Source organism: Schistocerca serialis, chromosome 1 (genome assembly GCF_023864345.2).
Source record: "Schistocerca serialis cubense isolate TAMUIC-IGC-003099 chromosome 1, iqSchSeri2.2, whole genome shotgun sequence".
Classification (NCBI taxonomy): Eukaryota; Metazoa; Arthropoda; class Insecta; order Orthoptera; family Acrididae; genus Schistocerca; species Schistocerca serialis.
Window position 1 is genome coordinate 878,167,753 of NC_064638.1, and position 14,165 is coordinate 878,181,917.

Consider the following 14,165-nt stretch of genomic DNA (forward strand, 5'->3'; position numbering starts at 1 on the left):
GACATCTCTGCCCAAACTCTTTGCCTTTACAAATGTCTGCTTGTGTCTGTGTATGTGCAGATGGATATGTATGTGTGTGTGTGTGTGTGTGTGTGTGTGTGTGTGTGTGTGTGTGTGTGCGTGCGTGCGCGAGTGTATACCTGTCCTTTTTTTCCCCGTAAGGTAAGTCTCTCCGCTCCCGGGATTGGAATGACTCCTTACCCTCTCCCTTGAAACCCACATCCTTTCGTCTTTCCCTCTCCTTCCCTCTTTCCTGATGAAGCAACTGTTTGTTGTGAAAGCTTGAATTTTGTGTGTATGTTTGCACTTGTTTGTGTGTCTATCGACCTGCCAGCGCTTTTGTTTGGTAAGTCTCATCATCTTTGTTTTTAGATATATTTTTCCCACGTGGAATGTTTCCCTCTATTATTGAGTAGCTGCGTGGTGAAGTGTCTATGATACTAAACTGTTGAGTTCAAAACTCACCTTGACCGTACAATTTTAATTTCTATATTCGGTTCGAGTACATTCTAGAAGTATCCACATATGTCAAGTATCATTGTACTGGAATGTTCTGTAGCTGTATATACACTGAATGAGTTCTGGCCGGAGGCAGTTCGCTCCACGCTCTTGTATGTGCAAGTGCTGAATAAATCTTCATTAAGTGAAGTTAGTGTTCGTCATTCGTCTAATTACACCTTCTTCTACGTGACATTATTCTGGTGAAGGCGCTGGGTATTGGAACTTGTGATAGCGCACATTATCGACGACACAGTGGTTCCCATCAGGCCACGACAGAGCCGCCGTTTACATGGCGATAAGCCCGAGTTCGAGCCACATTCAACAGATCGCAATCTGTCGCAGACGGAAGAAGAATAGGACGTTACGATGACAGCAACTGTGTTCCACCACATGAGACATTATTCTGGGTTCTCTGGTGACGATGGCCAAGATCCCACCAAGTGGCTGAAGGTATATGAGCGCATAGCCAAATTTAACAAATGGGATGACACATTGTGTTTGGCTAACATATTTTTCTACTTGGAGGGCACCCAAGCAATGGTATGAGAACAACGAAGATAAGTTCACAAACTGGGAAGTATTCCAGGTGCAACTGTGCAAGTATTTTGGCGACTCACAATGACAGAAGTGCAAGGCTGAAGATAAACTGAAGTGCAGGGCACAGCAACCAGGAGAAACTACAGCATCCTACATTCAAGACGGAGCTGTGTAAAAAAGTGGATCCTAGAATGCAGGAGGAAGATAAGGTTGCACATCTCATGAAGGGTAGTATTGCTAAGGACATGCATCAATCCCTACCCCTGAAGGAGGTTTCGACAGCAGACAACTTCATAAAATTGTGCCAGTATATCGAGACAATGCATCAAAAAAGAGTTACACGCAAGAAGTTTGAACAGCTTCCAAACGTCGTATCGATGTCTGTGATGGAGGAAGCAACTGATTTCACAAGTGTCCTTCGTCAGATAGTGAGAGAGGAAGTTCAGAAGGCACTTGGATTCCACGGTGAGCAAAAAACAAGAGACGCTTCAAGAGGTCATAAGGGAGGAAGTGGAACAGACATTTAACCCCATCTGTCGTCCTTCATTTCCCTTTAAGACGGTGAAAAAGTTGAGACCCAGGTGGACTTACGTTCCAACAATGCCGCATGAGGAACCTGTTTGGGCACCAAGGAAGACTGACATCTGGAGGACCCAGGATAACCAACCAGTATGTTTCCACTGTGGACGACCGGGACATGAGAGACCGGGAGAAAGGCGGCGGATATTTGATGACGCCAGCGCCAGAAGACAGCAGACTGATCTTAGCCGACGCCAACTCTGGGACGACAAAGAGGAACAAGAAGATGTGGGTACACAACGACGTAGGTCACCATCACTGCAAGCTAGCCGCTGGAGAGGACGCTCCCCAACACGCCAATCAAGGTCTCCAACGCCGTTTAGAAGCTCCAGCCGATATCCTAGCCGCCGAAACCTGGAAAACTAAAAGGTGTGATCTTCCGTGGAGGTGAGGCTGCTGAAGAGAAAAGTCCTCCGCCATCGATCACTACAAAAATTATAGGAAACCTACGTCGATATCCTCTTGGATGGCTGACCAGCCCAAGCTCTTGTGGACTCTAGAGCACCATATTCAGTCATTTCGGAGAGGTACTATCGCCAGTTGCAGAAAACAGTATTCCTCGACACTTAACATCTCTGCTGAAGGTGGCTAATGGGAACTATATGAAGCCTACACGAAGATGTACCATTCGTGTGGATATAAGTGGCCATACACAGCCCTTAGAAATCATCGTCTTACAAGAGTGAAGTCATGACGTCATTCTCAGATGGGACTTTTTGAAAGCTTCTCAGGCAATTATAGATTGTGGTTGCTTGAAGATAATGCTAGACAAGATGAGATACTGTGGAAAGGAAGATGCGCATCCGAGTGTGTGGAGACTTTGTGTGTTGCATGAAGTGATCATTCCTGCAGTCAGTGCTAGAAAGGTAACTGTCACGTGTCATGCCATGGATCTTGTAGTGGAATGTAAGAGAAGCATACCACTGAAGAATAACTTGGTCATCCCAGCCTCTGTCGTCTCGTTTAAGAATGGATTCAGTAAATTGTGGATAGTTAACTGTCACTGAGAACTGCAGATTCTTCCAAGACACATGTGAGTAGCAAACGCTGAGCTGTTAATTGAAGAACATTTGAGCATCATAGAAACCTCCCATGCCAAGTCTGTGGGTGAAATTAGCACTACCACTACGAGACAAGATCTTCTAGCGCGACTACCATCAGATCTCACTAAGGAACAACAGAAGAAGCTACTTGCCATTCTTCAAGAGTTCTCTGAATGCTTCAATCCACAGGTGAAGAGCAACTTAGACAAATCGACAGTGAAGCACCGGATTAGCACTGGAGACCATCAACCAATAAGCCAGAGAGCATACCGTGTGACAGCATCAAAACGTCGAATAATTCGCAACAAGGTGGAGAAAATGATGAAGAATGACATCATTCAGTCTTCGCAGAGCCCATGGTCGTCACCAGTGGTCCTCATCAGGAAGGAGGATGGCAGTTGGCGCTTTTGTGTTAGTTACAGGAAGCTTAATAAGATAATGGACTTTTACCCTCTTTCACGAATTGACCCAGAAGGTGTACACGATCAAAGGCAGAGCCACGTGTGAAAGCACCCACGTGGTTCACCAACTGACCTGCCTACACTGTGACGCATTCTATGTGGGAATGACCAACAACAAACTGTCCATTCACATGAATGGACACAGGCAGACAGTGTTAGTTGGTAATGAGGATCACCATGTAGCTAAACATGCCTTGGTGCACGGCCAGCACATCTTGGCACAGTGTTACACCACCGGGTTATCTGGATACTTCCCACTAACACCAACCTATCTGAACTCCGGAGATGGGAACTTGCCTCACCTGTCATTCAACATCATCTTTGCTTCTGCACTTCCACCTCGACTGACATCTCTGCCCAAACTCTTTGCCTTTGAATATGTCTGCTTGTGTCTGTATATGTGTGGATGGATATGTGTGTGTGTGCGCGAGTGTATACCCGCCCTTTTTTCCCCCTAAGGTAAGTCTTTCCGCTCCCGGCATTGGAATGACTCCTTACCCTCTCCCTTAAAACCCACATCCTTTCGTCTTTCCCTCTCCTTCCCTCTTTCCTGACGAAGCAACCGTTGGTTGCGAAAGCTTGAATTTTGTGTGTGTGTTTGTGTGTCTATCGACCTGCCAGTGCTTTCGTTTAGTAAGTCACACCATCTTTGTTACATATATGCAGACATGAAGATCTAAAATCTGAGTATTAAAGTCTACTGCTGAGTTTACATCACCCAAGAACCTTATTGACATTTTCATTCTTATTAATTTCATTCTAAATTTTTGGTACAAGCACATCCGTGTTCTGTACCTGTTCTCTACCTGGTGGTGGAACCTTTTTTATTGCCTATTTCTGGTGAGGCTACTCAATGAGTTTTCAAAGTGAACATTACTATTTTGCAGTTTCAGATAGTTATATTTCCTCACATTCCCTGCAGTAATGTTACACGTTGGTTGGGACAAAACTATTTGTGACTGGTAAGTTGACCACACTTGGATCACTATTCATCAGTCTGTTTATAAATAATACTGAGGTCAATGAGAAGATACAAAAAACACTGTTTGCTGGAATGTAGAAAATGATCTAGAAACACTTGAAAGAAGTACATTTATTTTAATAAATAACACAATACAGTCACTCATACAGAAAGACTTAATTATAAATCTTAAAAAAAGACCATGTTAATGGTGTTCACTAATGATGAAAAGGAAAATCTTTTACATATATTCATAGATGAAATAAAACTGGAAGAAGTTACCATTGTAAAGTTTTTGGGAATTATATTAGCCTATATGCTCAAACCGAAACAATATACAGATAATATCTCCTCTAAATTAAGCAATGTAATATTTATTAAGATGATGAATGCACATCATGATTATAATATGTTCCATGTACAATGTACCCATGGCCTTGTAGAATCATACTTACAGCATTAAAACATTGTATGTGAAAGCAACACCAGCAGTAATAAACAAAACTGTGATGCAAAGAAATACTATGAGGACCATTCTGAATAAAAGATTAAGACTCACTCTGAACTGCGATCCAAAATCTAAAAGTATTGACATATCATATGATACAATAGAAAAATCAGCTGAGAAATATGACAGACAAAATTATTGAAAAGACATCCCCAGTTTTCAGAAGTGCAGCTAGTAAAGTTTCTATGCAAGAGTCTGTGGCACAGTATGAGTGATAAGGCATGATAGAAACTTCTGAAAAAGACTATTTAGTGCAAAAGGAATTTTACAGTGTAGAGGAGTATATCTACAACTACATCTTTACTCTGTGAACCACTGTGAAGTGCATGACAAAGTGTATCACTTAGGAGGGTTTCTTCCCGCTCCATTCATTTATGGAGTGCAGGACAAGCGAATGTTTAAATGACTCTGTATGAACTGTAATTAATCTAATAATCTTCTCACAATCCCTATGTGAGTGATACATAGGAAGTTGTTGTATATTCCTAGAGTAATAATTTTAAGCTGCTGCTTGAAACTTTGTAAATAGGCTATCCCAGGATAGTTTATGTCTATCTTCAAAAGTCTGCTAATTCAATTTCTTCAGCATCTCTGTGACACTCTTCCACAGGTCAAACAAATCTATGACCATTCGTGCTGCTCATCTCTGTATACTTTCATTATCCCCTGTTAGTCCTACCTGATATGGGTTCCGCAAACTTGAGCAATATTCTAGAATGGGTCGCAGGAGTGATTTGCAAGCAATCTTCTTTGTAGACTGCTCGCAGTTTCCCCTGTATTCTATCAGTAAAACAAGGTCTACCAGCAGCTTTACCCATGACTGAGTCTATGTGAAGTGTACAGTTTTATATTTCTGAAGATTTAAAGCAAGTTGCCAATCTTTGCACCTTTTTAGCAATAATCAGCTGGTTCTCAAGCCACTGAAACTAATACTTATTTTACTTATCTTTTCAGTGGTACGAGGATTAAATTGGGGCTACTCTCATGGGTTTTCCTGTGTAAAAGAACATTTGAAAACAGAGTTAAGCATTTCAGCTTTTGCTTAGCTACCTTCAGTTTCATTTCCTGTCTCATTTGTGAGTGACTAGACACTTTTTTTGGTGCCACTAATAGCCTTTATTAAGCCCAGAATTTCTTTGGGTTTTTAGAAAGATCATTTGACAATATTCTGCTACTGTAGTCACTGAAGGCTTCATGTATTGTTCTGTTGAAAGCCAAAACCATTTCATTAAGCATCTCTCTGCCTGTTATGCAGTAATATCTGTTTCTTTTAGAAGTTTCTTTAGAGTGACTGTATACCATGGAGGGTTCCTGCTATTATGAACTTTTCTACTGGATACATATCCACCCAGTGTATGGTCAATCTACATGCTTCTGCCCTGAGCTGAAATTTTTAAAGTTCCTCATTATGACACTACTGCTTTTTTATCTGCTTTATTGAATGCATATTTTTCTACTTGATTCAGTTGTCCTTTGTGCTTTGGTAATAATTCTTGTCACAGCCATATCATGGTCACTGATACCAGTTTCAATGTGAACATCCCCAAAAAGTCAGGTCTATTTGTTGCCATTAGATCCAATATATTTCCATGATGAGTAGGGTTCCAAATTATCTGTTCTAGACAGTTTTCATAGACTGTATTTGGTAATGTTTCACAGGATGCCTTGTCAAGCCCACCACTAACAAAACTATAATTTCTCCAATTGAATGTTGGATGATTAAAGTCTTCACTGTTGATTACAGTATGCTTGGAGAACTGAATCTGAGTGGTGATAAATGGCTCCAATTACAATTTTATGCCCAGCCCTGATGCTGAGTCTTGATCAAACAGTCTCATTTGCAGATTCAATATCTATATCTAAGGATATTGAGTTTGTCGTCTGCTACAACTTCCATTTCCCATTACCCTATTCTTTTGATATACACTTAAATTTTCCCCAAAAATCTCACTGTTATCAGTTTCATATTTATATGCAAAAAATGGGGTGCCATATACAAGTAAATAATGGGAATGTTTTATTATCTGTGAGCATGAAGAGTCACCTTTGTGGAAGAGTGTCTGAATATAATACTGAGACTTATGAATCTACAGATAAATGAATAGAACATTACTATCGCATTAACAGTTTTTTCTGTTAAACTCTAATGTGTGGTTAAACATATTATGGTACTGTAGCCAACTGATTTGTCTTATATTAAGAGTTCACAGTCTGTAATTAATATAGTCAAGTGAGACCAAATAAGAATCTACTGATTAATGAGTGAATTAGTGACATGTTGTAAAGACATGGAACAGATCAGTTTAAAGGTTAATTAACACAATTAGTATTTACTTTTTCCATGGGGTTACAGATACATTTACATAAATGAAGAAAATAGTTTAGTACAAGAGTCATTCGGAAAGTAAAGAACTTTACATTTTGACATATGACCACACCGCCATGCAAGGGCTGAAAACTGACCACTGACCTGGGTACTCATCTGCTTCATTCTGATGGCAGCTACAATCCAATACGTTTGCTTACTGCTTAGCTGTGGGACTTTCAAAAGGGGGACAAAACTGACAATCCCTCCAATACGAAGTGGACAGTGTTATCCACTTTTTAAATGCACAAAATATCCATTCCACTGAAATTTATAAACAGATAACTGAGGTTTATTGTAGTGTGATGAATGAAGTGTCAGATCAGAAGTGGTGTATCACGTTTAAAGGCAGACCAAAGAATGAAGATTGCTCACACTTGTTCTTAGTGGTGACTGATGGACTCAAAGCAAGTATTGAAACAAAAATCTAAGCATATAGGCATTTCACAATTGGTGGACTGCACTCATTCTTTCCAGACATTTTAAAAGCTGTGTTGTACAAGATTGTTCAGGTAGGTGTGGTCTATAAAAAAGTGTGTGCCACGTGGGTTCCTCGAATTTTGTCAGGCCGAATGAATAGCAACTACACTAATACTTCTCAGTCACTATGAAAAGTGATGGTGATAAATTTTTGAATCTCATCGTCACTGGTGATGAGACTTGGATATCATATATCACACCAGAAATAAAGTGCAAGTCAATGGAATGGCATAGTTCACAATCCCCAACAAAACCGAAAAAAGCAAAAATAATTTTGGGCACCAGAAAGATTGTGGCTATGCTGGTTTGGGATCACACAGGTATCGTGCTCATCAACTACAAGCCTAGAGGTGAGACCATAAATGCAAAACCCTACTGTAACATACATCAATGACTTCGCTGTGCCATTAAAAACAAGCAGCACAGAATGTTAATCAGTGGAATCAACCACCTTCATGATAAAGCATGTCTGCATGCACCAGGAGTGCCACAGGACTTGCTGCAGTGGTTTCAGTGGGATATGTTTCAATGTCCACCATACAGTCTGGACTTAGCCCCAAGTGAGTATCACTTATTCCCCAAATTAGAAGATTTTTTGAATGGACAATGCTATGGAAGTGGTGATGAACTTAAAGAAGTCCTTAATCAGTGGTTCAACAACTTAGTGGCAACTATGTATGAAGAAGGCATAGAAAATCTGGTAAAACAATACAACTAGTGCCTAAATTTGAACGGTGACTACATAGAAAAGTAGCTTGGGTATCAAATTGTGTATAAAATACAGTTTTATTTAATTATATCCAAAAAAATTCTGTAGGAAAAGAATGTTCTTTACTTTCTGAACGCCCTTTGTCACATTAGTAATTATGTAGGCCCTACTTCTTCTGCACTAAGTAAGTGAGAAATACAATAAGTTTCCTGGAAGAAATTTTTTAGGACTTCTTCTAAGTTTAGCTTCTCTCTTTGTGAGCCTTTTTTATCATCAGATAAATGATCAAATATTTTGGCAGCAACATCCTTCAACTATTTTTGAGCTGGTCAGCTTTATCGAAGTGTAATGATGATCTTTCTTTAGTATTTAAATGAAAGACAACATTATTCTTTTGGAACTGTAATGAACTATTGATACTTACTGAGAAACAGTATTTCAGATGCCTAAAGTATGAACATAGCTGAAGAGACAAGCTGAAAAGTGTGAAAAGCAGTAGCATTTTTCAAAGTAGCTCCTTTTCTGCTACTGTAAGATATTAACTGGCCTTGTTCCAAATCCAGTTGGCTTCACGCTTGCTAAGGACTATGCAGAGTTCAATGTGTAAATACATTTCGTATTTTGAGTGAAGCTAACAAATCTTATCATTCATGCAGATGGCTCCATGGATGGAAGATACAGCAGCCAACTACAGCAGCTTCAATGGAACTGATACAGACAGAAACTGCACTGATGATGATTCTGCCAGTGCAATACGGCTGCATGAGTTCCACATCATAAAGGCTGTAGTTCTAGTAACTGTCACTGTCATCATCTTGCTCTCTGTATGCAAAATGGTCTTCCAGCTCTTTGTCCGGTATGCTGTCAAGCAGGACAAATGCTAGCAGCTACAGGTAAGAGCCCATAAGTTCTGTTGTAGCTGACACCCTCTGCTATTTCCTAAAACCTGAAAACAAACTTACATGAATATCGACTGCCAGTTACTTCGTTCCACACAGAAAATTTAGCGCACAAGTTAGGTAAAATCTTTTCAGTGGACTATATGAAGAAGAAATCAATGGAAATATCCAGATTCCTTCACAACTTACTTTATTATAGTGCCATTAATATTAAAATAATTATTTCCGCATATTTGAAGCTTGTCACTCTATTCATGCATTTTAATAAATGGTATTCGGTGAATTTCTCTGAGACATGCCATATTTTTGTTGCTAACGTTTCTAAAAGAGCTATAATTAAAAATCATCATTTAAACAACTTTATGAAAAATGTCGATATTTCTGTAAATTAATTCATTTTAGAAAACAGCTGTAAACTTGGGACTTTTCCATGATGTATAAAACTCATGGAGAAGCCCCAGCTGCTGTGTAGTCCAGCATCATACAAAGAAAGAGTGAGTATTACAGATCAATACATGACACTTAATTACAATTTGATTTTGTTCCATAGTGTAGCAAAAGTACGTTTCATTTATTCTGTTTTTCACAGTCATTATACATTGATTCCTTTAACAATTTATCTGCTACTTATTTGTAGCTATTCTCCTCTGTTCCTCTCGTAACAGTTTGGGCCTATTGCATAATTAATTGACAAGTCAATAAAACTAACTGGCAAATTTATACATTTAACATTAACTTTAGCCGTCTGGACCCACTGATGTATTGCGTAGGTAAAGGGCCACCAGATAAGGAGGAAGGGGGGTATTATTTTTAATAACCCCCCCCCCCCCCCGCCCCCTCCACATTAGTTAAATTAAAAAATGTGAACCAGTAAGGTTCAGAGCCTTTGAATATAGGTTTTGTGTGTAGACATGCCATGTTATGCAAGTAGATGATTTTCTCCCTGTCATCATCCTGGCACCGCAAGTTTCCTAACCTTAATGCAGGATGTCTCACTGCCATGTCAGGCTAGAAACCATCTTCACTGACACACTGTCTCTTGTGTAGGCCCATTGCTGTGCTGTGTCAGAGTCCATAAAACCATAGGAAGATGCTCTCCAGGTCCCATTCCATTGCAACCCTTAGAAGGTAACACTTTGTTACAGAGATGTGTGAAAGTTGCGCCCACAATTATTTGACATGAACTGGCTCCCATGAAATCAGAAACAATCTTGTGTAAATTAAGATTAATAAGTGGCTGTGTCACAATAGTATGCTCATGGTTACTTTGCTCACCTTTATTACACAATTATGTGGCTTGCACTATGAGCTGCCAGTATCACACATTCAAAAATGCTGATGTAAGAATTATTGTGCTGCCCCCATTTGTGTCTGTATCCGATACTTGTCACGGCAAACTAGATTCTCTCTTGATATTTAAATCCAATAGTCCATCTCATTTCAATAAATACTATTTTCTATGGACTGAATGATTTCATAATCTTGTTTTGTATTATTTGTCATGTCATTAACCTTTCTTACTGAAGAACAGTGTACAGGTGAGTAATCCAAAATTTGTTCCATAGTGTAGCAACACAACCTCACATTTAATCTGTGTTTGCTGATCACTGTAGACTGATTCCTTTAACTATTTGTGTGTTACTTTTTCATAGCTATTTTCCCCTGGCCTATTTTAATATTATTTATTTGGGCAATAGAAACATCTGAAGTATGAGAAGGAGGCTTATGGTCCCACAGTCAGCGGACAGAAGATTTGCAGGTAGGAATTCTTTTACTTGCTTACAAGGAAATTGTAACAGCCAGGACAGTTGATTAATTTATTTAATTTACATCTCCTTAGAATAATCATTAACACTGCAAGGATACTGATCCACAGCACACTACTGTTGAAAGGTGAAGTTTTGCTATTGTTGAAGAAAGCATTTAAATGAGGAAATAAATCTAAAAAAATAAAAAATAAAAGAATAATGGAACCAAAATTGTGGAATTGAGTGCATTCTTTTCTCAATAAGTTAGCCAGTAAAATCAACCAATTTATTTCAGTAGCTCTCTGACAATTCTCATTTGAAAATTCACAATTATTTCATTCTGCAACAGTTATTATGATTGTCAAAGACTATCAGCTGATGTAACTAGTCTTTATTCCATGTAACATACATCTACATAAACAAAATCTCAAAATCAAATAGCATACCATAGTTCAAAAATAACAAGTACAATTTTACAGAAAGGAGCAGTTTAGGATGTCACAGTTTAACAACAATATTCCATTGACTTATTTAAATATGTCTGTGTTAGATCTTTTGTGTGTTAATTCTTCTTACTTGGGATTCAAAAATTTCATCAGATAAGTGGTTGAACATAGTTGCAGCTGCATGGTGTCATTTGCTGAGATCTATCTACTGTACAGTGTGAGAGAGTTAGTAATACAGAGAACATATATGCATATCTTTATAAATGATCATATTCATCACTAAGATACTGAGAATCAAACAAAGAAAATGTCCACAGATGAAAAATTAAGGACGGATATCACAGGTTACAACTCAGTCTTGTATGAAAATGGACTAAAAAAATAATATGCTGAATTATAATCAGATCTTCTTGTGAATACTGTAGAAACACTTGGATGTAGAATTTAATAATCCATGTTTATTTACTTCAGTTATCCACTTCATGTACCTGGCCATTATATGAAAGAAACTACAGTTCAACAATAATGCATATTAAAATATAACAAAGTATATATATCTACTGTATGATATTTTGTGTGTGCTTAAAGCAGTGTTTTAATTTCAGGAATTAATATATTGGTTTCTGATAACAGAAGCATGACCGCAACCAATGTGCCTTCACATTACCATCACAAAATCATTGTTAGTGGAATGGCACAAGTGAAACCCAAGACTTACACACCTTAAATGCAAAGCTAGTCGCATTGTGATATGGCTAAACAGTTTCTGCAGACTCTAGAATTCTGGAAATGACTGATCAGAATGTTTCTCAATATTTCCAATAAACTATTAAACAATTTATATACAACTGTTAGCTGTATTGTCAGGTAAAAAAGTCATTCTGCAATGCAACAGTGTAATTGTTTGTAGACTGAAGCAACACTATAGCTTTTTTGACTGTTTACATTAAAACTCAAAGAAAAAAGACATAGACTGTAAGATGTTAATAAAAGTTATTAATTTTTTGGTATCATATTTCTCATTTTCTGATTTTTAACATTGAAACTGCTTACTTTGTCTTTGCCATTGCATTTGCAATTTAAACACACTTACAGTGTTAATCACTGCAAAAATTGAAATCATGTTTAAGATTCAGCACAAATAATTATGTAAAATTTCAATGCCTACTATCTCCAGTTAAATGCCCTTGTCCTTATATTCAGTTTGAAAGATTAATTACTGGAAAAGAAAATAAGATGGATAAAATTAAATGTATAGAACATATGCTGTGCATTCATTGAACTCATAGTAAAGTTATAAGCTTTTCAAATGTGACTTTTAAAAATATTCAAATTATGTGGAGTTACAGTTAAGTGTTAAAATTTTAATTCAGGACCAATTGGTTCTGGCTTCTCCATCTGTCTTTCTGTGCACCTTCCACTCCATTCTATTTCCATCACACACACACACACACACACGCACACACACACACACACACAGAGAGAGAGAGAGAGAGAGAGAGAGAGAGAGAGAGAGAGAGAGAAATTATTTAACTGTTACAGACCAATAAAGTTCATATCAATTCCAGACAAAAATATATGCATTTTCTGGAAAAGACATTTCTTTCCTAAAACAGTACATAAAATTTCACAATATAATGTGTATAACTAGTGACAGTCACCAAAAATGTTAGATGTCTGGTTTAAAAAATATCACAGATGGCTCATTAGTAACCACCACGAGCAGGTTTCCACATTCACAGTGCTGCCCTTCAGTGGACCACCTCAAATTATCGATTACTACACTCACAATACAAGTCATGCAAGTCATATATTCATTCTTCTTATGCTTTATCACTCTTGTCAAGGATGACTAGTTGGCACCTCTGTAACTGGATGAGTAATAAGGGCCAGTTTATTGGAGGTATTCTGCTGACCCAGTGGTTCAAGTTCTGGACCTGGTCGAGACAGATCATAAACAAACCTGCGCAGTCTTCGGATTGCTATTAAGATGATCAGGGGGACAGGAGTCAGTACTGCCACTGCTACAGGCACCACTGTAAAAGAAATATTCACTGACTGAAAAAAATCTGATAGTTTTATAATTTTTCATTTACTAGTGGCAGTTTGGAAAGGCATTTATGTTATAGAACCACTAGTCTAAAATATGTCACTTATATTTACACAACACCGCTCTTTAATAACACTGTCCAGACAAAGTTAAAACATATAAACTATGCCAAAACACAAGCTTTATAAGAGAGACTTTTTCAAGTAATGTTGTACAAGGTGGCCACAATAAAACTGGTGCAAAAATAGTCTAAGTCTGAAATGAAAAAAAAAAAACTGCTCTTAGATAATAAGCTGGGAAACTGTTCTTGACAGAAAATATTGGAAACAGTCTTCTTTGATAATGAAGCAGTGCTGTTTGTCAAACTTTGAGACACATGTAGCAGCTCTTTCACTGTGTGGCAGTTTGTACACATTTGACCCTTTAATATTTCCTACAATGAAAAATCAAAGGAAGATAGGTAATGTAACCTCAGAGGTTGTCCTATCTTCACCAAACACATCATGAACTTGTGTCAAGTAAAGGTTTTGCTGTTGCACCATCTTACTGAAAGCACCCAAACACTTGTTCATCTTCCTTATATTATGTTGTCACAAAATATCAAAAACATTTTTGGCTCAGTTTTATTTTGGTCACTCTGCACATAGTGATGAGTAAAAAGATATATTAATGTCGAGATCCAGTCACATGATCATACTGTACTCCCTAATTTATTTTTGTTTTTGCTAGTGAATATGGTTAAACACAGCCAGTTTCAACAAAGAGAAGCACTGTTGTTCCCATACTTTCCCCCCATCTTTATACAATGGCTCTGTGGTATATGTAATAATATTTAATATTATTAAGAGTTAATATATCTATGCAGTACAGGATAAGAG

At 38.0% G+C, this 14,165-nt stretch overlaps 1 protein-coding gene and 1 long non-coding RNA gene across 2 annotated transcripts in view; one reads left to right on the forward strand and one right to left on the reverse strand.

Annotated features, from left to right (window-relative positions):
• Window positions 1-9,020: 9,020 nt before the first annotated feature.
• LOC126410827 (uncharacterized) lies at window positions 9,021-11,969 on the forward strand. Its single transcript, XR_007575212.1, has 3 exons — window positions 9,021-9,037; window positions 10,696-10,802; window positions 11,843-11,969. It is a non-coding gene; the product is annotated as an uncharacterized LOC126410827 (long non-coding RNA).
• Window positions 11,071-14,165, reverse strand: part of LOC126410800 (ileal sodium/bile acid cotransporter-like) — a 201,108-nt gene continuing 198,013 nt past the window's right edge. The window contains exon 7 of the mRNA XM_050081317.1: window positions 11,071-13,273. Coding sequence (XP_049937274.1) covers window positions 13,080-13,273 — 194 coding nt within the window. The 3' untranslated portion in view covers window positions 11,071-13,079. The remainder of the gene's footprint in view (window positions 13,274-14,165) is intronic.